General features: G+C 27.0%; 1 protein-coding gene and 1 long non-coding RNA gene across 15 annotated transcripts in view; one reads left to right on the forward strand and one right to left on the reverse strand.

Moving 5' to 3' along the window:
- LOC110282375 (uncharacterized) overlaps positions 1-7,065 on the forward strand; it is a 27,966-nt gene extending 20,901 nt beyond the window's left edge. Inside the window, exons 2-3 of the long non-coding RNA XR_006226110.2 lie at positions 4,449-4,616; positions 6,943-7,065. This is a non-coding gene — a long non-coding RNA (uncharacterized lncRNA). The remainder of the gene's footprint in view (positions 1-4,448; positions 4,617-6,942) is intronic.
- Positions 1-26,066, reverse strand: part of LOC107449699 (eukaryotic translation initiation factor 3 subunit M) — a 27,168-nt gene extending 1,102 nt beyond the window's left edge. The window contains exons 1-6 of one of the 14 annotated variants that reach the window (XR_011637086.1): positions 25,828-26,066; positions 24,323-24,453; positions 17,878-17,961; positions 13,335-13,619; positions 12,131-12,299; positions 2,374-2,477 (exon numbers count right to left, since the gene is read on the reverse strand). Coding sequence is in view for 5 of the 14 variants with exons in the window: in XM_071182799.1 (XP_071038900.1) it covers positions 12,260-12,299; positions 17,878-17,961; positions 24,359-24,453; positions 25,828-25,851 (243 nt within the window). In the remaining 9 variants the exon portion in view is untranslated. Of the gene's footprint in view, positions 1-2,373; positions 2,478-12,130; positions 12,300-13,317; positions 13,620-17,877; positions 17,962-21,533; positions 21,758-24,307; positions 24,454-25,827 lie in introns of all 14 variants that reach the window. The other 13 variants (XR_011637082.1, XR_011637080.1, XR_011637083.1 and 10 more) reach the window with 13 other exon arrangements.
- Between the last annotated feature and the right edge of the window lie 741 nt (positions 26,067-26,807).

The following is a 26,807-nucleotide window of genomic DNA, read 5'->3' on the forward strand; positions in this document are numbered from 1 at the left end:
TTTCTGTAATGTCTCTATATAACTGGTATAGATGTAAGACAAAAAATGACAAGTTTACATAAATATTATACATAACATTATTTTCATCTCTGCAGAAATTTCTTTTCTTAAATTTTTATTTTATTTATTTCGTTACTTTTTTAACTAAAACTTTTTGTTACATACTCCATTACCACGCCTACTACAGAGCTCTCCTAGAGAATAAAAAAGGGCATGGTGCTTTCCTCACAGAAAAGAGTACATTGAGTTTTGAAAGGGCTCTTACTTAACACCGTAAATATTTAACAAAATTTGTAATATCATGTAATAGCTGAATTTCATCCTCAACGATTGTTAAATTACCATCTTATACTATTTTGGGTATTTCAAAAAGGAATTCTTACTCATTATCAAAATGAGAGAAAATTTGTAGTTTATGGAGATAAAAAAGACATGCTAAAAGAGAATCACTGTGCACACATTTTTCAAAAAAAATAAATAAATAAATATACAAAAATATTTATTAAAAAAATAATTTAAAAATCCCTTAATAAATTAATTAATCCTAACAAAGTAAATATTTATACTGGTATCAGAATCAAACCTATCAACACAGATAATTTTAAAAGTGTGTAATTATCATTTAAACATTAAATTTTTTTAATGGAATATGAACAAAAAGACATTGTCATCAAAGGGCAGTGAGGGCGGGTGGCCCTTCCCCAGGAAGTACACTGCATACTACATGCATTTTCATTTGATNAAAAAAAAAAAAAAAAAAAAAAAAAAAAAAAAAAAAAAAAAAAAAAAAAAAAAAAAAAAAAAAACAATAATAATAATAAATAAAAAAAATTTTTAAATATACAAAAATATTTATTTAAAAAATCCCCTAATAAATTAATTAATAATCCCTCCTTCCAAAAAGAGAAACTTAAAAATTTAACCACTTGAGAATAATCAATATTTATACTGGTATCAGAATCAAAACTATTAACACAGATAATTTTAAAAGCGTGTAATTATCATTTAAACATTTAATTTTTTTAATGGAATATGAACAAAAAAAACAGTGTCATCAAAGAGCAGTGAGGGCAGGTGGCCCTTCCCTAGGAAGTACACTGCATACTTCATGCAATTTCATTTGATACAGAAAAATTAGTTGCTATTTTCTGTATATTGGTGTAGCAGGTGTTCCATACATGGGTGCCACAGTAAAAAAAAATTCAAGACTGAACTTATTTTTTGACCATTTAACACAGTCAAAATATTTAGAAAATTATAGCTTACCATGAGATTGGTCCATTTATTAAATCAATGACTTGATTATTTTTTCTGAAAATTTTTTTTCTTTATTTTATTAACTTATTTTTCACAGTGAACAAATCAAAAATAACAACTAAACTCTTTACACCAATCGCTAAATTTCTGACTTTTTCTTGGAGGCCTACCTCTATTTTTCACTGCATCATTTTCTCCTAGATCATTTTTCAAAAATAATTCAATCTAGCAAAGCATCTTAAAATATGCAGAGAAACCATTTAAACTCAAGCAGATTCTGATTTAACAATACAAATTTTATTTACATAAGTTCAGTCAATAACACTCAATATAAAAATAGTTTTCAAAAAAAAAGTAATCAATTTTTTTATATTTCTTTTAACATAAGTTTTTTTTTAAAAAATTCTGTTAGAAAACAATTATCTTTTTTGAAAGCTTAATTAAAAAAAAATAGAGATATAAATTAAATGGGGGACTGAATTCAATCCCCTGGATCTTTTCCAAAGACTGATTTCAGTCCTCAGGACTGAATAATGGGCACCCATGTCAATGAACCACTTTTACTATATACTTTTCAAATTTCAGTAAAAACCTTTGCAAAAATAATCACACATTAAGGGTCACAAACGAAAAAAAACAAAACTTATTGAAATCTAATGAATAATTCGGAGGAAAGCTGGACTGAAAACATTTAAACCTGTTTGATTGCCTGAGATCACAAAAGTTGAAGAACAATCATTTAAAACTTCAACATTTCAATATGGAATTAAATTGGTTCTGATGTTTTTCATCTCCCATAACTCATAAGAGAATCGTGAGATATCTAAAATTTTTTTGCTCCTCTTGCACTTAAATGTTAGTTTTGAGACTCCAAATGTGTTTAATTTTTAAACTTCGGTTTCAAGAAAACTTTTTTCTCTCGAAAGGGTGTATTTTTGCCTTAAATAAAAATATTTTCTTCCATTTAAGAATCGATAAATAAGTGAAATGTAGGTGTTATTAACACTGCTTTTTAGTTATCGTAAATTAAATTTACTTACACATTTTATTTTTTTAAGAGTTTTTAACTTTTATGAGACACTTCCCGTGCTTGGACTAAAAATAGATTTTTCTTACCGGAAAAAATTGTTCTGACAAATTACGTCTTTGAAGGCATTCAATACAATAGTTTCAAGATGCTTCAAATCGGTACTTTATCGTTAATTTTTTTCTTCTCTAACCTAAATTCAATCAAAATTTTATTGTACTTAATATAAAAAAATATTTTACATACATTAATTTAAAATTTGGAAATATAACACGTTTTTTCATTGAATAGAGGAGAGAACTATTAAAATGAAAATTAATAACCATTATTAAAATATAAAACAACATACCGTGACCTATCACTCTTTTATGTGCCTTTTGCATACATAAAAAGGTTTTCAAAGGTCCTTGATCTTTAGATAGGAAAATAATGATAATTTGTTTATGCGTCGTTCAGAAAATAAACATATCAATTATGCGAGCAATTTTTTTTAAAAATAGAAAAAAATGCTTTTTTCTTTAAATAGGAAAAAATAATCAAATTTTTCTAGAAAAAAGTTTTTAGATTAAATATTAAATCAAATAAACAAGCTTCGTAAGAGATAAAATGAAATATGTTACTGGATCTAGTGAAATAGTTCATTTTTCTTCCCCTAGGGACTTTTTCACGTTCATTGTTTCTTGGAAGACATTTTTTCTATGAATTTGAATAAGGCGTCTTATCTGTACAACACCCATATTGAAACCACCATATATATATATACCACCCATATGCCTTAAAAATTTATCATGAACAGTGATAAACTGATTACCACTGATTAAAACATTAGTTTTTGGTAATGGAATGTTAAGTTATAGCAATTACTATTATTCAGTTTCAGCGAAAACAGAGATGAAAAAGTTCCTCAAAATCATAAAAAAGAGTTAGAAGGCTTAGCCACTATTCATGACTATTTATAGTTTAATTCCAGCTATTTAAACTTTTCTTATTTGTATGAAATTACTATTTTTGAAATCTTATGCGCTTTTTCTCTTGGTCCCAAAGACTGGAGCATATGAGCATTCACTGTATTCTATTAATGAATTCGCTTAATATATTAAATAGTTCCTAATCCTTCTTTAAAATCATAATTAAAATATATAAAACTTCTCAAAATAATATTAAATTACTTATGCACATCAAAGATTCTCATAACTGCCAACATGGATAGGAAAAAATCCAGTAGATTTTACGAAATAATATAAATTTCATGATAATTGGTGCAGAATTATGATAATTGTTCCATATATTTTACACAATGGGAATTTTATAGTCATCAAAACAGAAAAACTGCAATATTTTCCAGTTATGATTGACATTAAACACACTTGAAATGTTATGTATTATCTTTACTCATAATTTCGAATATTAATAGGCATCAATCGTAAAAGATAGATAATCATATGATTAGCATATCATAAAAGATAGATAAAATACTTTTTAATTTAAAAAAAGTTCTGAATAAAAAAAAAAATTTATATTCTATAACGAAAAAAGTTTTGAACCGATTTCTGTAAATCAGGTTTGCATCATTATGCATTAGTAATAATCATTTAAATATTCCAGCAAGCAATAATCTGTACAAAAATTATATTTCAATACTGATTTTTTTAGGAAGCTTACTCAATTTTAGGGAATTTTTTAAAATAGGCAAAAACCAGGAGAATTTTAATTAAACCAGTAGACCAGGAGAAACTAGCAAAATCCAGTAGTCTACTGGAAAATCCAGTAGAGTTGGCAGCTATGGATTCTGAACACGATAAAAAAGGTAAGTTAAATGTTAAATCATCTATTAATGAATTTAAAAACTCGCCTGTATCAGTTAAATTGGTTGGTAACAATTGTTTTTCTTAATTTAATTGATTTTGAAGAAAATTCTTCCAATTGATTTTAATTAAATTTTTGTCTTTTGTATACCGTACGCCACCTATTACAATCATTTTTAAGAATTTGCGTGTTAACTCTCACTGTGTTGCAGTATTTGTTATTTTTATTGATTAGTAATTATGTTTTCATACGGTATTGAACTATACTTTGCATTCACTGTAAAAACTCTTTAAAATTCTATGCTTTTTTTATGTGAACATTAACTTGAGATCTAAAATAATTTTCACTTATCTTTTAGCAAAATTTAAAAAGCATTACGCAATGGACACACAGAAAATTCGAATAAAATTTTTTAGGAATCAGAATGAGAAAAATAACTTGTGGGCCAGGAATTTTTTTTAACAGAATAGTCAACAATAAAGCAAAAAGATTTTCAAAGTTCAGCTCTAGGATCCCAAAATATAAAGTAAGCATTGAAAATCTTTCAAATAGTTAATTGAAAAATTTAATTTCCACTAAACGATTCTGTGCAAAAAATGACTATAAATTTAGCTTTCAGTGACTTGAAAGCAATTATAACTTGTTGTTTTTATTTAAGTTAACATTCTCTGTTTTGCCAGTATTTATGTAAAGAGTCAGATAAGGATAAGAAATCAAACTTTTTCTAGATAATTCAAAAAATAAATTATTAAGTTTTTTTCAATGAAATTTTTGATCTCAGAGGATGTTGGCTTGTGTGTAAGAGGATGCCAATTTAGACAGCTGAAATATTTCTGTTTTTTTTTTACTGAAATTTTTTCTTTAAAATGTGACAGATTAACAAAATAGTGCTAATTTTTATCTAATTCATAGGAATAAAATAAATAAAAGAGCATCATTTTAAATTAAAAATCTAAACAATAACTTTTTTTTAAAAAAAGAGGAAATTTTGAAAAATTTTTTAAAATAATGTATATGCTTATCAAAATTATGTTAACTTAGTATGTATTTCTCTCACACAGTCTTTATTAATAATAGCAGGAAAATGATAACATTTAAAAATTAAGATTACAAGTTTTTAAAAATTAAGCTTACGAGTTTTGATATTACTCATATGGGCATTAGTATTGATATTTTTACCATATCCTTATTGAGTTTAGTAATTTTTTAAAAAGATTTTGTTTTCCATGATAAATGTGCTATATGAATGTATAACGTTTTGATAAAGGTTTAAAGATGTGCTGATAATTTTACATCATTATGATATTTCATTATTTTTTTGCTCTGTTTTTATTACATGCCTGTTATAAAAAAATTTTTCATCATTCTTAGTTTTTCTAAACTTTTTAGAAAACAAAATTTTAAAATAAATTATTTTTTACTGTTAAAATAACTACGTAAGGTTATAAATGAATAACTAAATATTTTTCGTTATTTTATTGACTTGTTCAATATTATACAACATTTAGTTCTTCCATCAGTTTCTACAGCATATGATATTCGTATTAAAGCAATTATTTTGGAAAATATTTTTGACTTAAAAAAAATTAGAACTTTTTAATAATGATAAAAAAATATGTTAATAAAATTAAAAACTTTAATGAACACGTAAAGATTTTAATTTATAAGCACATCATTATCTTCGGACGAATTTGAAATTTTTGTGCTAATGCGGCTACTCCAAATTTGGAATGAAAGGCTGATTGATTTTTTTTACTTAATTAAGCATCCATTTAAAAAAACTATTACAAAAGGTTTTAAATTAATTAAATTTTTTTTCTTTCTTTTAAATAAGTTAATAAATAAGTCCTAAATATATCTTTAATAATTTGGTTTATATGTAGAATTTATGTATCTCCTCATATGCCTAATTATTTAAATAAATTTAACAAAATGTAATTAACATAAAAAATAAAATGTTCGGATTTGATTTCAAAGTATATATCATTCAGCAGTACTAAAAAATACAGCAGTTGATTGCAAATTGACTTAATAACAATCTTAATAACATCACTGATTTTTATTTAAATTTTTTGAACAATATTTAAAAAATAATATTTAATTCAGCATTTAGTTTTAACAGCATAATGATATGCTAAACTGATTTTAATGCATACACTTTAAAATTTTACATGAGTTATTTTCATCAAAATTAACATAGAAGTGTTTCCAATGCAAATAAATTGGTTATTATGTATATTTTCATATTTTCAGTAATATAAATGCATAGTTATAGAAGTGTATCATAAGAAAATAACAAAATATCTCAAATGGAACAGTACATATTATTTACTATTATCATGATAGATTTTTTCCCCTTCAATATTGAAAATTTTTTGACTTAAAGAGAACATTGATTCAAAAATAGGTTATAAATCAATGAGCTACACTCGCATTTTACCAAATTTCAGAACAAATTCATTATAAATAGAAATTTAAAATTATGTATTTCTTAGCATTCTCTATAAATCTGTTCTTTAAATGTTCCCCTACAAGCCTGTGCTAGTTTTATTGTATTTACCAATTTACATTTAGTTCTTCTAACATACCACATGCTTAAAGTATAAACAAGATAAATGGTAAACAATAGACTTATTGTCATGTACCATAACTGAAATAAAAATATTTGCCACTATCTTCATAAATGATTCTTCGCTTTAATTTGATTAAAAAAAAAAGGATTGACATAAATTATAAAAGGCAAATTTGTTAGAATTTTTTTTTTTTAAATTTATTGCTCTAATTTTTTATTTTTGTTTTAACTATTTTTACTATCATATTCTAATTATCAAATTTTTTTTTCTGTCATGGAGAGTCAGAACGGAAGATCAACAAGGATGATGAAACTCAAAATTTAAAAAACAACAGTGGCCATCAACAAAAAAGATGGTAAGAAATAAAATTTAATTTTACCTCAGTTTCATCCAGGGATGGAAAAAAAAATCCAGAAAACCAGGTTTTTTTTTAAAAAAAAAATAATAATAAAACTATACTATAAGCCCTTAATTGAAATTACCCGAACCAATCGAAAGTCTTTCATAGGATTTAACTATTAATTAATATTTTCAATAAGCAACTAGAAAATAACCACTCTTCTTTAAATATATTAACAAAATATGTAAAACAAAAAGGAAAGAACTGAATACTTCAAGAATACAGCTTCACTTAGCACGAAAATAAATATTCGACATTTAAATTTTAGTTTAGTAATACATTAAAGAATGATTATCTCCCTTGCTTCTCTGTAATGATACAAAAATGCTATATTTCAGTATTGTTTAATTAATATCATTATTTTAGCTGTATGCAATTTATAATATTAGTATAATATTAAATTTTATGAAACAAATGCTTTTTAATCCCTTGATTTAATACAAATTTTAATATATTTAAGACAATGTACCATCTATATTTTACATGACTAAAAACTAAACTCAGTGGCGCGACAGCCCATAGAGGGCCAAGGCCTACTGTGCCCATCTCAGTTTTCTTGACCTTGGGCTCTGGGGTGCAGGAGCAGATGTTCCGGTCAGGTGGTCAGCAGAACGCGGAACCCCAGTGTTTAGTTCCCAAGCATGCTTGGTACTCATTTATCGACCCACTGAAGGGATAAAAGGCTGAGTCAACCTTGCCCGGCCCGAGGATCGAACCAGGGACCTGTGGCACGACAGCGCGAGGCGCTACCGCTTAGCCACCGGGCGTCATATTTTATATGAATAATAATTAAAAAGTGTTTTGTAATAATTATTTCATGAAAACATACAAAAATGATATGAAAAGCATGTAAAATAGTAAAAGTTTTTAGCATTAATAGTTTAATAATAAATAAAGCATAAACTTTTTTTTTCCATTTATTTTAACATAATAGAGCTTATAATAATATCAGAGTTTGTAGTCCTGAAATTTCTGAATTCCTGATAAACATGTTTTATCCAAATTTATATTTAGCTTTTTGCTCTGATTTCTGATTTGTTCATGCTCAGAACATCACATTTTCTACCAATATTAATGCAGTTCCTAAAACTATTAGTTTGAATAATCAAAAGATTTGTATTTCCAATATATTATTTTATTTTATTTTAATTAGTAGTTCATGCATAAAATTACTTTTGAATACAAATGATAAGACACATATTTACTTTGCCCTCCTTTCAAAATTATTGATACCCCACTTAAAAGTAGTTTATTAAAGGCGTAATGAATTTAATTGCAGATTTAAATAAATATTGGTGTAAAATAATATTAAATGGATTGATACTGATTATTTTTAATGCAGAAGTACTATTAAAATTTCCTAATTATAGATCTCAAACTGTTACAAATTGCTCAATGATAGAATTATAAAAGTTGTTTAAAATTAAAAAAGTATATATATATTAATTTGACCTTATTGTACTTAGAGACAATTATACTTTCTTTAATTTGTTGTTTGCTTTTTTTTAAAAAAGTAAACTGGTACATGTATATTGTACAGAAAAATGCACTGGTTTTTCAATTAGCTCACTAACCGGCCTGCAATTTGCTTATTAATAAAATGCTGCATTGAATAAAATAAAATACAATATGAATATTGTTAATAAATTGCAGGGTTTAAAAAAATCCTCTAAAAAAAGATTTTACTTAAATTATATTTCTTTATAAATCTTTTTTCTACATTTACCATTCAAAACACTTCATAAATTGTTCTAATAATACCTAACTTTACCTAAAAACATTATTACAGCTAGAATAGTTAACATTTCTAACTAAGATGGTTAAAGTTATTTAATTATTAGAAAACTAATAATTAAAAAAAATAAAATTATAGTTATGTTCTTCATGCTCAACTTGCTAATGAATGTTAAAGTTTGGGGATATTATTTGTCAATTAGATATCTAAAGAAGATTAAATTAGTTTAGATCAGACTACATAGTTGAAAAAAATATTTTAAGTTACGTTGTGTAGAATAAGTATTGATATCCATGAGCTATATATATGAACTGCATTTAAGTAAGCATAAAATTAAAAGTGTATAATTGAAATGCGTATTTTGGCAGCTAATCTATTTTGGAATATAATAATTTGCTTGCATATCTCTTATATCTTTTCTTAGTAAATAATCTTATTAATGAAAAAAGACTTATAAAAACATTATTTAGAGTATGTTTTTTTTAGTTTTACTTTATAAACAATTTTTACACTTGAGTTAAGTATAAATTAAGTTAAATAATCAGTTATATAGTAAGTTAAATAATATAATAAGTTAAATAATCAGTTTATTCAAGCAATTGAATTTTTCCAAATCACTTTCTTTAAATCAATGCTTTTATTAAGGATAATAATTAAAGGGGATATGTGACTAATAATTTACATGCATATCATATTTATTATTTCTTAGTGAAATACTATCATTATCACTGAAATCAGACCTTTTTAAAAATAAAAAGGAATCGTAACCTGAAGAATGCATTTATTAATTAAATTTTATAACACATTTTTATAATTAAATTATTAATTTTTATTTAAAAAAAAAACAGCTTGACTTAATGGCTTTTAAAAAATCAGTCGATTTAAATCAATTACTTTTTTTTAATTGCTATTTTCTGTACATATCATTTAATATATGCATAGTAAAATAAATTGCTTTATTTTTTGCAGGAAAACTAGGTTCATTGATCAGTTTTATTAAAAAGTAAAGCTTCTATTTATTTAAAATTATTAAATTGGTGTATTATTTACAGGTACACAAAAATTTTTTGTGGAAAAAATATTTACAATACATCTTGTTTTTCTAATATGCATGTATAATATGTTTAGAAAAATAATGACTTTATAAATGGGCACATACTTCAAGGCTGAATAAACTTTAGTGTGTAAGTTTCTATCAAGAAAAACTAGTTGTAGGTTTCAAATATATAAGCACTGCTTTATGACAATATAAAAAGCTAAAATATATTGAATTGCAATCGCTGATATCAGCAGAGTAAGACAAACACTCGCGACAATTTATGTTCCATAAATAAGAATTGTTATCAACAACATGTAATAAAAGTTAAGCAATAAAGTTATAGCATTTGAAATTAAAAGTTAGGATAAGTTGTAATAAAGGCGATTAAGTAACGAAAAAAAAATGCATTGATTGTTAACTAATTTATATATGCGCTGTGCATTGATTATAGAATTGTTTGCATACATAAATGCAGCACATAACATGTATTAATGAACAAAAAATTTTTTTTCATGATGTATCAGATAAAATTAAATTCAGTTAACAAGAAATAATTGTGATAGTCCCGCCAATTTTGCGCGTTTTGACTGAATAATTATAATCATAAATTTCATAACAATAAATAAATAATAAAATCATAACAATAAAATCATAACAATAAATTTCATAACAATAAATTTCAAACAATACGACTGCATTAAAAATTATTTTATTGATGGTTACCATCAAGATTTTGTTGGTCCACCGATAGAAAATCATAAAAAGTTTTGACTTGGGTCAAAAGTGACCGTAGTTAAAAAATTATGCAGCTGCCCAGTGGCCAGTGAACAAATTTTTAAATTTTGCACTGCAGCAAACAGATTACTATTAAAGATAGAATATTGACTAACCCTTGGAGAAATTATCAGAATTTTTTTTCTTGAGACACATTTTTCTTTTTTCATGAATCGGATGTGTTAAAAAAGGGTTAATTAAATGTATGTTTTTAGATTCATGTGGTGTGAAAAATATCGTATTAAAAACAGCGATATTTTAAAAAAGATACGAAAACTAGTATTGATAACTGCCCAAAAATTGATTAAAAAACTGCAGAGTTATTGCATCAAATAGTGAACAATCAGTTGCACAATTTGAATTTTCCGTAACAAATAACGGGATTTTTAAAAAACATGTGGAAATGAAGAAGAAAAAAAGAGATCGAAATGTTGCATGGATTTACCACAAATCATCTTGTATTAAGTAATTACACAAAAGTGCAATTAAAATTTTGCATCTCGTTATAATATCGGAATTTTAAAAACTATGAGAAAACCAATAGCATTAACTGCCAGATTAACTATAATTTACGATGCAATAGAGCGCATTGAAAAGTGATTATTGAAATGCAGAAATCGAACTGAAACGAACCACGTCGTAAACAGATATTAAGCATTAATTTGTTCGAATTGTAGCCAAATATAAAAGGGAGAAATTATACCACAATGATTAAATAGTTCTTCGGTTACAAATCGAAATTTGCAACAAACTTGCTACTCATTTAAATACAAGTTTTAAAAAAAATGAGAAGAAAAAAAACATTTCCTTCTGGCGAAACAATCTTTTAAATATTTATCATTTCGGAATTACTTTTCAGATTACCAATTTTACATATTTGTGTTAGCTTCTTAATTTTGACCAAAATTATCATGATTTTTTTTTCCAGTCTCTTGTTTTTGAAGTTTATCCAAAGTTGTGTTTTCCTTTAACAAATCTGCGTAAAAAACAGTAGTTATCGCACGTGAATGAGAACTTAAGAAGAAAAACAAAGGGTGCTGGTAAGAGCGGAATAAATGTGACTCGTTAACGAGACTTTTGTTGATTTAGATTAGAGTTGATTAGATTAGATAAACGAGATTTTTTGTGGATTTACATTAGTGGAACTCAGAGTAAATTTCGTCTGGATATAAATGATTGATTTGCGGAAGTCTGTGAATTAGAGGAAGAATCACACGCATGGAAATGGATTGGTAGTGTTCTAGATAAACAAGTTCTTAATTGGAACCTTCAGGGCAATAGAAAAAGAGGAAGACCTAAAAATACTTGGTGTAGGACGATATAAGTGAGTTGAAAACAATATAGAGGCAAAATATCTGGCCACAAATAGAGTGAGATAGAGAGCTATGATGGAAGTTCTGATTCGGAGTTAAGTATTATTTTTGTAATTGTATTAAGATGACAGAACTATCGCTTTTGGTCATCTTAATAAATTTGAACCTCTTTAAACCAATTTAGGATTTTCAATGAAAATGCTTACCTAAAGAGTTCACAAAATCTTTGGTGACAGCATCAAAAGTCAAGTAGAATGATACAAATATGGTGAGGAAATTATGAATTAATTCTCCTTCCAGGAAACGTACAGGTTCTAGGGCCAGTAGGTGGTCCATTAAAATGTATTGGGATCACCAAGGGAGGTCACAATACACCTATAAATTCAAACAAACGCTTTTAATGTATTGTACAAACATTTCTGATGAAATAAGAATTGCGAATAATTTAACAAAGCTAATAATAAAAGGAATTAATTACTTTTCAAACTCAGAAATTAAAATTTGTCATAAGATATAATTAGTGTTTAATGTTATCCTTGTGGTACGTGCAATATTCCCAGGTCTATGATGGTACAAAATAGAACTGTTTCAGTCATTTTTGTTTGCAACTAGCCTTGTGCCATTACACAAATCATCTGCTACGCATAAATTTCTAACACGACAATTGCACCATTGAGACACAATTTATGCAATGGTAGTCCAAGGACATTTATTTTTGAGTTATTCTAGTTGAAATCTTACAAAAAATGTTTACGCATGAGCATCCAAACATGACGCTTTGTATTAACAAGGGAGTCACTCTAAAAAATTTTCAACATTTAACTTTTTTAACTAATCAACACAGTCTAGCGTTATTTAGAAGAATTTGCAGAAATAAATAGCTCACTGACAGAAAAATGTACTTATCCATGAAAATGGCTCACATATTATTTCAAAGACTTTTTTATTTTTTCTTAAAAATTTTTTTTTCATTTTTCTTCATTTTTTTTTTTTTTTTTGCCTATTTTTACAGCAAACGAAACAAATTTAACAACCAACTTAGTAAATCATTTTACAATAATTGCGGAATAAATACATCACTAACTTTTTTTGATCCCTACTTATTTTTCACTTCATCATCATTAATCTTTTTACCTTAATTCCATAAATTTCGTTAAACAATCTGAATTTCGTTTCGTAAAAACAATCTGAATTTAACTTTCCTCATCCCTTTAAAACATCAACAAAAGGATACAGCAATAATTATGAAAAAGTAATAATTTCTTTATTTACTTCTTACAAATATTATTTTTATAATTTTTTTAAGATAAAAAAAAAAACATTTTTGGAAAAATTAATTGAAAGATAAATTGAAAATAGATATTAATTGGAGGACAAAATTTAGATCACTGACTTTTTCTCAAGACTCACTTCAGTCCTGAAGAGTGGTACCAATGGTCACATGAATAGCATGCCGGCCAGGTGGCCGAGCGGTCAGCGTGCCTGACTGTGAAGCCAATGGTAGCGGGTTCGAATCCCGCTCAGGGCATGGATGTTTCTCTTTGTGGGTGTTCTCTATTGTGTGATGTGTGAATGTGGTCCACCCTATAAACGGGTATGTGGCAGTGTGGCGTGGGTAATGTTACTCGCCTCCATGACTTAGGTTCACAGGTGCCCACTGGGTAACGTTAAATGAGTAACACCTCCGGCATCTTCCTAGGCAAAGAAAAGTGCCTGCCGTTAAAAAAAAATATGAATAGCATTCTACAATGTCACCTGGTAATCTGTTCAGATATGTTCAATTGATTCACCTGATAATTAACAAGAGCTAACAACATTCTAACTAAATTAGCACTTCATAAACCAAATGTTTCAAAATCAAAAATTAAACGCTACGAGCCATAATTAATGTGCAACCACAATAAAAGGGTTTTACAGTACCCAGGCTTGTCACTCAAATCTGGAAAAAAAATTCCCTGTGTTTTTCCTGTACAAAATATATTAAGAGGAAACACAATTGTTGTGCTTCTGTGTGAGCTATATAGGGTTAACTATTCTAGTTTTAATTGCTGGAAAAACTTATGAGAAAAAAAAAGGGAAGAGCTGAACATACTTAAACAATGCGATTGCAAATGAAATAGCGTAGTATAGCTGAAACATTCTTAAATATCCCATAGATTACGCTTTGAGTGGTCATCATCCTTTAAAAGACAAAAATAAGAAACAAAATTTTCTATTTGTATATATCCCCTGTTGTATTTTATCAGTTTGTATGGAAGAACTAAAAATTCCCTGCATTTTCACTGTTATTTTAGTTGCTTTTTTAATTCCCTATATTTTCCATGTTGGCCCTATAGAGTGACAAAGAGTAAGTTGCCTGTGTGTCATTCGTGTTATTTGTTTTGCTTTTTTGGAAATCAAGATTTCTAGATACCTGACGCCTATCATTGATGGATTGACAGTTATATTCATAAAATCTATTTCTCTTTCGAACAAGTCTTGGTCGATCTGCACCAGAATCAACGCGACTCTTCAGATCAAGACTGTTATTTTTCCTTATTGATAATAAAACAAATAACAACAAATAATAATAACAAACATGATGAAAGAAACAAATAACTTGAACTAAAAATTAAAATTCTATAAATAATTAAAAATGAAGAAAGTATCCTAGTATCGCGAGTAAACAAAGATTCGAAAAGGATTGAGGGAAGTTGAGATGTAGTCAGAAAATGCAGCAAAAAATATTAAAACTGCTGTTGGTAGAATTCAAAAATTGTAAGTCAACAAAATGATCTAAGTACAATATGAGAAAACGCTTTTTATTATATGTATTGAAATTAAGTACTTTTTCACATTGACCATTTGTAAGTCACAAGTTGTGCAACACAGCACTACAATAAAAATGCCATTTTTAAATTGAACAAGTTGATGACATCATGAATCTCATATACGGTTGCTATTAAAAGAAAAGGACAGCACTATTTTCACTTCAAAAATTTTTTTTCTTCGTTTTATTTGCAACCCACATCTCATATTCCACTACAGAGGAGCGAAAATTGTGAGATTCCTGTAATTACAACAGTTAACTTTATCAAATACTCAATAATTGAAGCTCAAATATTTTGTCCCCTACCAAACCTAGCCAAATTATTAGACGCACTGTATTTTTTTAATAATTACATGTTTTACACGAGTTTATATGCGATAATTTTATATTCAAACAGACATGTAATGAGTTTTTATTCAGATTTTTTATATACTTCCTATTTATATTTGTTTTTAACATATTGCATTACAATGTTAAAAAATCAATTCACCAATGTAAGCAAGTGCAAAAAAGGTTTCAGTCACAGGTTTTCCAGTTTTATACAGGGTATCTGCTACATTTTAGATTTTCTAATTCATGACTTTCCATGATTAATTCCAAGAATTTTTCATGACGTAACGAAGTTACTATTTTCTACATATAATAACATTCATTGAAATGATAGGTAAAACCAAAACTGTTATGCTCTGCATCTTCATATGTATAGATTTTAAATTTAAAAAACAGAGTAAAGAAAGAGTTGAAGAAATAAAATAGCTGAAAAAAAAAATGAAAAAAAATTTTTTTTTCCTGCAGAATTACATTCTAATGATACTTTTCTTGTTCATCAGAAAGGAGAGAAATACTCCTGTCTTTTCTGTTCTCATTTCGGAATAAAAAAAATTCGCCAATGACTGGCTTGCTTCAGCTAGAATTAAAAAAAATAAAAATAAAAAATAATAACAAAAATTCTGAAATCACAGAAGTTTAAAAGATAATTCGCTCTAGAAATGTGTTTTCTTTCATTTCTTGAAAGAACACCATAATTTTTAAAGAACACGATAAAAACATTTTATATTTTAATCAAATATGACTGTGAGTGGGAATTTTGTTACAAATTCAGATATTTGAAACACCATTAAATTGGGGGGAGTAACTTCCTTTTTAAAAATTAGATTTTTCGGCGGCCTAAATCCATGAATTTTCATGACTTTTTTTAAAAAATAGTTAAAATCATGACATTTCATGACAAATTTGGTTCAATACTGAAATTCATGACTTTCCATGATTTTTCCTGACTTTCCAGGTGCGCAGATACCCTGTTTGTACTACTCAGTTATTTGTTTATTTTACGTGCAGGGTTTCAATAATCAAATGGAACATTTTCATAATTCGAAAAAAAAGGCAAAATTTCACTACGAAAAAAAGTTAAGTAGCCCTCATGAATGCTAAAATATTTTCCAACACCAAAATATTACAAAAAGGTTTCTAGCGTACAACGCATAAAGAAGAAAAGAGAGTCACAGGACAAAATGAGTCCGAAACGAAAGAAAAGATACGACAGAATCTTATAGTGCGTCCAATAATACAGCCAGGTACTGTATTATTCCTTGAGCCCTTTTTTCTTTTCACTGTCTCTGCAATTCTACAGCAGAATAAAAAAACTAAGCAAAGGTGCTGTCTGTAAAATAAAGAAAATGTCTAGATAGCCAAATAAATTTTTTTGTGATTATAGTGACTGAATTATATTTGTAAGTTGCTGTTTAATTGTGTCTAGTAAAATATTATATTTTATAATTTAAATTTATAAGCTCCAAAAATAAAAAAATAAAACTAAGAATCAAAAGGCACTACAACCACAACAGAAAAATCTCCTGGAAAGAATTAAGAAAAATTAAACCTTTAATTAAAATCTTATTCTAAACCATAAATTTTTCTTTGCTGACAACCAACCCGTTTATTATTTTTTTTATGCTGACTAGTGGAAAAACAAGTCACTTCTTTCCAACAATAATGATTTCTAAGAACCTAGTATAAATCTCGTGGCAGAATCGCAGCGACATTGTCGCAGAATGTTACAGACTTCTTGCAGAAAGATTTTTCTTTTTAAGAATAAAAAATTTACTCCTAAAAAGAAAAATCTTTCTTTTTAAGAGTAAATTTACTTTTATTTTCTACAGAAACGTACACATAATATTTGAATCACGCATTTAGATAAGTAATTTTTGACGCATTCAATTTAGGCTGATTGTATTGTAAATCGAAATAATGTTTTGATTGTATTTTTGGCAGTCATCGATATTGATTTTCACATGGTTTTTAAATATCCCGATATCTTTCAAACAATAAAAATATTAGAATCGTGCATTTGAGTATTTACTTTTCAAGGAAGGCACTGATTCTATCAAATTTTTAGCAGTTATTGCTTTTGATTTCTCCATAGTTTTCAAATCTGATATTTTTTAATACAACAACTCAATCTGGAAACGAAACATGCATTTGAGGAGTCTGATTCGTGTGATTTCATCATTGAACTTTTTTATTGCAATGACCACTACGGATTTCATTATTTTTAATGCCATGATTATTTACAAAATGTGAAGAAGGAAATAATTTGTGCGTTCCCCACCAACAAAATGCAAGAATATCACTCATAATATTAGAATAAAAAATTATTACATGTTCAATTAAAAAAGTACATATTCAGGGGTCTGCCCAGGCCTAATTTACTACCGTTTAGCGGTTCTTCATAAATTCAACTTTACGAAAAACGATAGTTTCACAAAATACTTTTTCTTAAAATTTTATTTTTTTATACCTTAAAAAACGATAAATTCATATTTTTACTACATTTTTGTGTTGATTTTTCAATATAATTTTTCACAAAATATGTCTAAATTTTTGCAAAATAGGTACCTCTCCGAAAAACCTAGACAGACCTCAGATATTATAGTTTTTTTTTGTAAACACAACGTTTTTGTTACTTAAATTAGTAGCATATATGCTTGTTATTATTAAAAGTGTCTTGCAGATAGATATCAGTGCTAGAAAGTTTTGTTACAGATAGCTTAAAAAAATTCTGCCACAGGGAACTAATTCACATTCAATTCAAATAGTGTTATAATTATGTGATGCACTAAAAACTTAAGAATGTACATAGCTTACTTATGAGTATCATCTCCAACTTGAGAAGCATTGTCTTCAGTGTAAGTTCCAAGTAATTCAATCCTTACTTTGGCAGCCAACTCACTAATAAAATAAACACACTAATTTTTATTTAAATAGTAACTAACTATATTCAACTCTTCATTAGTTATTTTGTTAATGATTGAAGAATATACTCAATACAAAAAAATGGAGAATAAATTTAAATTCAGATAAGTATAAAGCTTAGCTCACCAGACATTATTTACATCAAAGAAAATATATAGTCAAATTCCAAAATAGCAAAAATTTCAATGCAACGAATATTTTAAGAATCCCTAAATGAATCTCTATAGAAACAATGAATTAAAAATACCGATATTGCAAAATTGGTCATCCGATTTAACGAAGATAACATTTCTCATTTTCTCTCAAGATTAGGGCTGCAGGTCTGTTGCGGCGCAAATTGGGGCGAAAATGTCCTCTTTTTTTCCGCAAATTTCTCAATATGTTTTGATTTTTAAGTAATTGCTTTAAATTAGAATTTTTGTTTTCATTTTTTAATTTATTATTCTTATTTAACGGATTTTTTAACTTTCCTAAAGCCTCAAAATTACCAGAAAGAGTAAAGAAAAAAGAATTAAGTGTAACAGAAATGCTCTTGAAAATTGCCGCGTTATAATAAAAACGACTATACGAAAGAATTTTTCTTAAAAAGAAAAAANTATTAGATTTTTTGTGTAAAAAAATATCATTAAATGATGATGGGAGCATTTCAGTTTTACTAAACTGTGAAATTTTTACAACAAATAATTGTAATAATTATTTATCTCCAATTTTAATAACTGATTACTGTTATAGACAATTCAAAGACTAGTTATTTTCCAGGCATAATTTAGGAATTTTCCAGATGTTTGCAAAAAATTGCAACCTTACCCGATTTTTGGAGTTAAAATAAAATTACCTGACAATTCCAGGTTTTCCCTGTTCTCCCGATCACCAGACTTAGTTTACAAAGAATATTTTCAGTGAAAGAAAAAAAAAGAACAATTTGTACATTTTTTTTAACTTGAAATATATTTAGTAAAGTATGAAGCTTAATTCACCAGACATTGTTTAAATTTAAGAATATGTTCAAAGAAAAAAGAAGTAAATAAGAAATATTGAAAATAAATTTTAACTTATATTACATTCAGTAAAGTTTGAAGCTAGTTCACCAGACATTGTTTACACTGAAGAATATGTTTACTAGGAAAAGTATTCGGAAAAAAATGTCGCTTTAAGAAATGTTAACTTAAAATAAGCTCAGTAAAGTATGACATTTTGCTCATCATACACATTTGTTTTTTTTAGAAGGAATGAAAGTAAAGGAAAAAAAAGAAATCATAAACAGTCGAGAACAATAAATAAATTGGGATCTATTGGTTTGCATATGATAAATATAAAACTATAAAATCTTATTTACCGACATTACATTACTAATGTAATGCTATTTTGCTGTTTAATTTATTAAAAACAGTAAATAGCTGTGAGAATAAAATTTATAATAACAAAGCTGCTCTGTGACTCAAAAAGTTTGAAAAACTCTGATCTATATTACTACAAGTAGGGGAGTGTCGGGTACCCCGGCCCACTGCCAATTTCATACGTATAGAATATTTTTTCAATTCAATGGGCCATCGGACATTAATTGTTACATTAAAAAAAGATTATTTTCAAAGTTTCAAGTATTTATGCAGCTGGTAACATGGTAAACAATAGTTTTGAATACAGTAGTCATGAAATTAAGAAAAATTGGTTGAATGTTTAGATTAAACTTCATTTTAATACTAAAAAAATAATTTTTTCTATACATACAGCATTAAAGTATGTAGTCTTAAGTTTAATTTGCACAAAGAAAGAAGTTTATATGTGAAAAATTGTTCGAGTAATTACAAATTTACAAAAAAATTGGATGTCGGTTATCACCACCCAATTTTATTTCGTCAATAAATTTACGGTTGCAAAGATTATTATTTTATTGCTTCAAATTTGAATGTTATATGCATTTTTAACAACAAATATTGTTGTTATTAAATTATTGTTACTAAATAATAGAATTCACTAAAAGTATATAAATATGTAATAAATAAAATAATTTTGTAATAAAAATGATAAATGAGGTTTATCTATAGTCAATACATTGGTCATTTTCATTTACACCTGAAAAGACAGTCAAAAAACATAATTTTTGTAAGTGGGCGGGGCTACCCGACATATTTTGAAAAGAGATGAAAAACATATTTTTTTAAATTTCTATTTTTACTATATTTTTAAGTTAAACTATTTTTTTTTGGTTTATTCTTTTTGCATTATTTAATTAGATGATAAAACAATAGAAACATACAAAAATATTGATTATTACTCAGTATTAAACGGAAATATAAGCAATACTCCTTAAGTGGGCGGGGCTACCCGACTCACCCCTATATATTTATTTTTTTGAGATTTCTTTCTAGAAAAACAAAGCTCTTAATTTATGAAACTATTGTTTTGACATATGCTTCTGAAGCTTGGACAATGACTAAACAGGAGGAAAATTGTATCACACTATTTGAGAGAAAGATTTTGTGGAGTATAATTGGAGGTGTAAATGAAAACAATAATTAGAGGAGAAGATTTAATTTTAAACTGTACAAGATTTATAAGCAACCTGATATTATTAAATAGACAAAAAATAAATAGAATGAATTGGATGTCTCATGTGATTCTAATGTGTGATGACAATACAGGAAAAAGATATTGCTTTATAGACTCATAGGAACAAGAAAGTGGGAAAGACAGTCAGTGGTTGAAATGGGCTGATTCGGTGCAGTCTGATTTTCTGGCAATTAATGAAAAGAATTGGAAACAAACATGAATTGGAAGTCGTTATGGAGAAATCTTCAGAGGAAGGCATTGGCCCACATTGGGCTGTCTGACCCACTAAGATGATGATATTTATCACTTCTTCAATAAATTAAATAAAACAATACTTATATGCAATTATTTGGTATGATTAAACCAACTAAAAATAAATTTACAATAGTTATTACCATGTTAATTTCTACCAATGTGGATCAATTGTTTAAAATCAGCACCCTAAATCATGATTTTAATCATTTGATATTTATAAAAAACAATGATAAAATTAAATCATTTAAGTAAAAAAAAAAAAGTAAGATCATGTATCATCCATAAAAGAAAGTGGAAGCATGAACTTAAAAAAGTAGAATCATAAATAAATAAACTTTCCTGAGTAATAAAATATTAAAAATTTTTTACAAATGTATTAAAACACATTTATAAAATAAAAAAAAATTACAACTTTTAAAAAGCAGAGCAAAGATATATGATAAATAAACACAGATGACACACACTATGTGTTTTTTTTATAATCTCTTAGATTGATGACAACATTTGCCTTAAAAACATTTTCTTTCTATGATAGTAAAGCATACCTGCCAACATTGGAGAAACAAAATAACAGACATTTTACTAGCAACATTTTTTAGGCTAAGAGTACATTTTTGATACACCATGCATAATCATGTAAGTCAAAATCGGAAATAATTTATGCACTTATATTTAGTGAAGTAAAAAATAGGTATATAAATCTTAATCTAAAGAAGATTTTTTAAACCATTATTTATAATTACTTAAACTACTAACACCCAACATACTGCAGTACTGGCAATAGCACCATCTATAAAGGAATAAGAAGTATTTGTGCCATCAAAGGATATTTCATCGCCAAATTTCTGCAACAAATACGGAGAAATTTGAGAATATACGGGTAAACAGGGGATAATTGTGAAATACAGGAGTCTTCATTAAAAAACAGGAAACTTGGCAGGTATGGTAAAAGTCTCTTTTTGTATTTCTGAAGAAAAAAAATTTGAAGATTAAAATATTTAATAATTCAACATTAAAAAAAAGGAAAAAAGTCAACTTAAATTGAAAAAAAAAAGTTTTTTTTTAAAATTCATCACCATTTAATAGAATAATTCTTTCATAACTAATGTTATTCTCAATAAATAGTTCCACTTAAATAAATAAATAACAATATTCAGGGCTCAGTGCGAGTCATAGTAGAAAAAGTAGTGAAAAAAGTGACTAAAATTTTTTAAAAAGTGACAAATAGTGACTTAATTAAAAACATTGTTAATATTCAGGCAACATCCCGCCTGAATATTAACATCCCAACTAAAAAAAAAAGTTGCATGTTTGACTTTAGCTGCAATAGCTTAAAGCATTATATTAAAGAAGCAGTGAAAGTATACAACAAAAATATTGTTGCTATCATCTAAAGTCAAAACACATTTATTGAGATGTTTTCTCTTCAGGAGTCAAAAAACTATGTATTTTTAAATACAATGTGAAGAACTGAAAAAAAAATGTTAAATAACTATTATTGCAACAACAAAAAAGTACTTTTACAATAGAAATGGTGCAAAACGAATGTGGCACAAAGTGATTAATGAAATAAAAATAATATCATATTTAAAGTATCAAAATTGGAAACATGTGAGAAACTGGACATATGTGGTCATTGTCCTAAAGGGGTTAAATTCGAAATATGCATATCTAATAACATTGTTTAAAAAATATTATTAAAAAAATAAATATGGCTGAAAAAACTCTCATGGAAAAAAAGTGGAATCATGATAGAACCGCCAAAAGTGATTTTTGAATAAATCATGAACACATTGTCGTTACAACATCGCATTAATCAAAAATATAACACCGTATAAATATGAAATGAAATTAATGCAAAAACTGTCAGAAAACAACATTAATTTACAACATAATCGCCTTGAATAAAGTGTTTAAAAAAAGTTAACTTTAAGGTGAAAAAGGCAAGTAGTAATAACATTGTACTTAAAAACCACGAGGAAAGGGCTGAAAAAATTATAAAAATTCGCCAGAGTACGACTGGATATAAGAAATCCCAATGAAATCAAATACGTCCAAGAATGATTTTCGTATAAATCATTAACAAATAGCTGTTACTGTAATACATGTCACATAATAAACATCATATTAATTAAAACATGGAGATTTGAAAAAACCATGGGAGAAAAAAACTGGGAGAAACTTTGTCAATCATTTGACAGATAAAACAATTATAAAACCAAGTAAATTTATGGTGAATCAATTTGAAATTCTTCTATTTAAAATTAGTGTGTCATAATATTGTATAAAAAACAGCACAATTTAAAAAAACACATAGAAAAGACAGAAAAAATTCTTAATAACAACTGATATAAAAAAAACATCAAACGGAGTAAAATTACAAGTCAAAAAGAGATTACTCAAATTCACATGACATAATAACATCTTACTAAAAAAAAAAAATCTGAATATTTGAAACGGGAAAAAAATAATAATAAGCACAGGTTAACCGTTGGCAAAATTGTTGTTGTCTAATTTTTTTTTACCCTCCTCATTTCGATATTCGCCTAAATTAGTATTTAAAACGATCCAGTTTGAACTGTAGGTAAGAATTTCTGATTCTTAATTAAAACAATATAAAGAAAAATATCATTCAAATGATAAAATTCTCTTTTATTCACAACTAAAGAAGTATTTATGGAATCTCTCTGGTCCCATATCACAAAAATAAACTCACCAACTTAATGTATAACAAAATTAAATAATAAGTGAAAAAAATAATTCTAAAAAGTTATCAAACAGTAGCAATGCATGCAATAAGGACACATGCACACTGTTAACTATTATTCTAGAGCACAGCTGAAGAGTGTGATGACGTCCAAATAAGGTGTGCACGACATCAAACCCAAAACAACACCCATTTTGCCAATGGGTAATAAAAGTTAACATTTCATTTACGTTTTATCTTTTGAAGAAAAACTTTTAAGCACTTTTAATGTAAAATAAGAACTTTTGCGAGTGCTTAATTTCTATGATGCAAAATTATACTCTATTAACCACATTTAAGGTAAGTATGAACCCTACAGGAAAAGAAAATTCAATTCAAGGAGAAATACAAAAAATTTCATGTACTGCATACTTCACAGTAGATAGAAAAATGAAACTTATGATAGATGATGACTAAAATCATTCCTCTATATAGTGAATGGCTCTCTTGCATTTTAAGAGGAATTCATTTGAAAGTGGAAATTGTCTATTTTTCTTGACATATTCAATACTCTTCTATGCCCCACCTATAGTCCTTCTTTACTAGAGCAAGAGGATTGTAATATCACAGAATTAGGGAAATGTGATTGATTTCTTTTGATTGAAATGGGGGGGAGTTGTGAAATTAAATTTAAAAAAAGTGAGATAAGTCTTAAAAATATTGAATAAAAATTACAATTTTTAAGATAGTGATATTAAGTGAGAAAAGTGACTCAGCCTAGCCCTGCAATATTTGATCGAAATTTTTAAACACATTAAATAAAAATCATACATTTGAATCTAATACTGTTCCTATTCAATGCAGGTAAACCAGTTACACAACCTTTGACTCAAGCAATACTTCAAACCTAGCAAAAGACATAGCAGTTTCTGGAGTTTCTCAGTACTCACATTCAGGTCAGTTAACCATGACTTTAACTAGAAGCAAAAGAAATTTAAAGCCTTTTAGTAATAAAAATTGCAATTGGTGATAGGTAGATAAAAATTTTAATTCAATAAATGTGCAATGCACACAAAAAAAGACCACCCTGAGAATAAATTTTGATCTAATGAGAGCAGACAATATTTTAAGAAACGAAATCAGATACAAAAACTAAATTTCTCTAAATAAACATACCTTTTTTCGATAGATTCGGATTTCTGATCACTAAAATATATGGAGTAACTGTAATCTGGGAAATATGGACCCCATAGTTTGGTCAGGGCAGCAATCCAAAGATTTTAAATATATGACTTTTCTGAAATTCAATTTCTCTATTCAACCGATTTCGCACAAATATTGCATTTTACTATGTAAAATTAGATACTCTAAAATGACATAAAAAAAATGTAAACATTACAATTCAAAGTTCTTCGACTATTATTAAATAAAATATTAAACATTAATAAATATTTACTAATATTTATTTTGTGCATGCAATTATCTTATAACACACAAATTGTATAATTGTGCGCAAATTTTTTTTGATTTGCTTGAAAAGTTCTCGAAATATGGCATTAACATAAAGAGGTTCAAAATTTGGATCGTTGTGCTGACCAAACTATTGTGGCTGCCTCCAACATTTCATGGGTCAGATATTCGAATCTGTTAAAAAAAAGGCACATATCAGAGAAAGTACGTTTTTTTGTCTGATTACATAACAGAAAATATCGTCTGCACTAATTAATTAGCATATTTGAGAACAAACCCTTAAACAATTCAGGTCGAATCCCAAAACATGAAAATCTGATCATTAGATCAAATTTGTTTTAGGGTAAGCCCTTTTTTTGGGGGGGGAGGGGACCACTGTACATCAATACCCAGATAAAAACCTGATAGTGCATTTTACCTGAGAGTGCATTTTACATTCGTCTCTTACAAATGAAAATAAGACTATTTCATAGTTTTATATTATACGTTTAAAACAAAGTAAGGAACAGCTATGATATTTTATACAGTAGGGAATCGATTATCCGGTTTTCTGAATGGCTACAAAAAGCCGTTTTTTTATTGTTAAACCCAACTAAAAAAAAAATATTTGGAAATAATCTTGAAAAAACGAAGTAATACACTAATGATTACTTCCAAAATGATGGTAAGGTAAACATCTTTCAAAAGAGAAAGAAAAATCCTAAAATCTTATGAGGAAAAAAAGATTTTTTTTTAAAAAAATGGCCGGAAAATTTATCGAATTTCGTTCCGGTTTTTTGGTTTTCCGGTTTACTGATTTCCGGATAACGGGTTCTGTACTGTACATGAAAAGTGAGCAAAAAATTAGTTAATCAGTGAACATGAAGAAAAGAAATGCATACTTTACTTAAATCTTTAAACACCATGTGAATGCCATCTCAGTTTGTCTAGTTACTCGAACCCAATTGTAATAGACATCATAACACAGAAGAGTTTTCTCCTATACCAGCAAATAAATTTTGCAACCTGTGGGAAGATTATCAACTTAATTCATCATTATTTTATACAGCAACATTCAATTGTAAGATGTCTATGACATTTTGTGATGGTGTTAAAGGGTTCCCACTTTTTTAACAAAGGCAAAATTAAGAGCTTTTGAGGACTTTTTTTTTTGAAAAAAAATTAAAGATTTCTTTAAAAAATTAAGGACCCTAAACGTAGAATAATAATTGTTTATCCTTAAGTTTACTTATACCCCTAGTGACAGAGCCAATTATTTAACTTTTTTTTTTTAAAAAATAAATAACTAAACAATTATAATGCAAGTAATGATACAATTATATTTACAGGATATCTGCTATATTTTAGATTTTATACAGCAATTATACAGATTTTCAAATCCATGACTTTTCATGACTAATTCCAAGAATTTTTCATGACCTAACGAAGTTACTTTTTTTTTGCGACAAAAACACAACAATAAATTCACGAAAGCATTATAATAATTTTAATTGAAATGATAGGTATAGCCAAATCTATTATACTCTGCATCTTCATGTTTATAGATTTTAAATTTAAAAAACAAAGTAAAGAAAGAGTTGAAGCAATAAAATAGCTGAAAAAAATACAAAAGCAAATAATTTTTTTCCTTTTTCCTACAGAATTATACTCTGAAGATACTTTTCTTGTTCATCGGAAAGGAAAGAGATACTCCTGATTTTTCTATTCTCATTTCGAAATAAATAAAAAAATTCGTCAATGACTGGCTTGCTTCAGCTAGAATTTTAAATTGATAAAATAAAAAATAAATAAATACTAATAAAAATTCAAAAATCACAAAAGTTTAAAAGATAATTCGCTCTAGAATTGATGTCTTTTCTTT

Source organism: Parasteatoda tepidariorum, chromosome 6 (assembly GCF_043381705.1).
Source record: "Parasteatoda tepidariorum isolate YZ-2023 chromosome 6, CAS_Ptep_4.0, whole genome shotgun sequence".
Taxonomy (NCBI): Eukaryota; Metazoa; Arthropoda; class Arachnida; order Araneae; family Theridiidae; genus Parasteatoda; species Parasteatoda tepidariorum.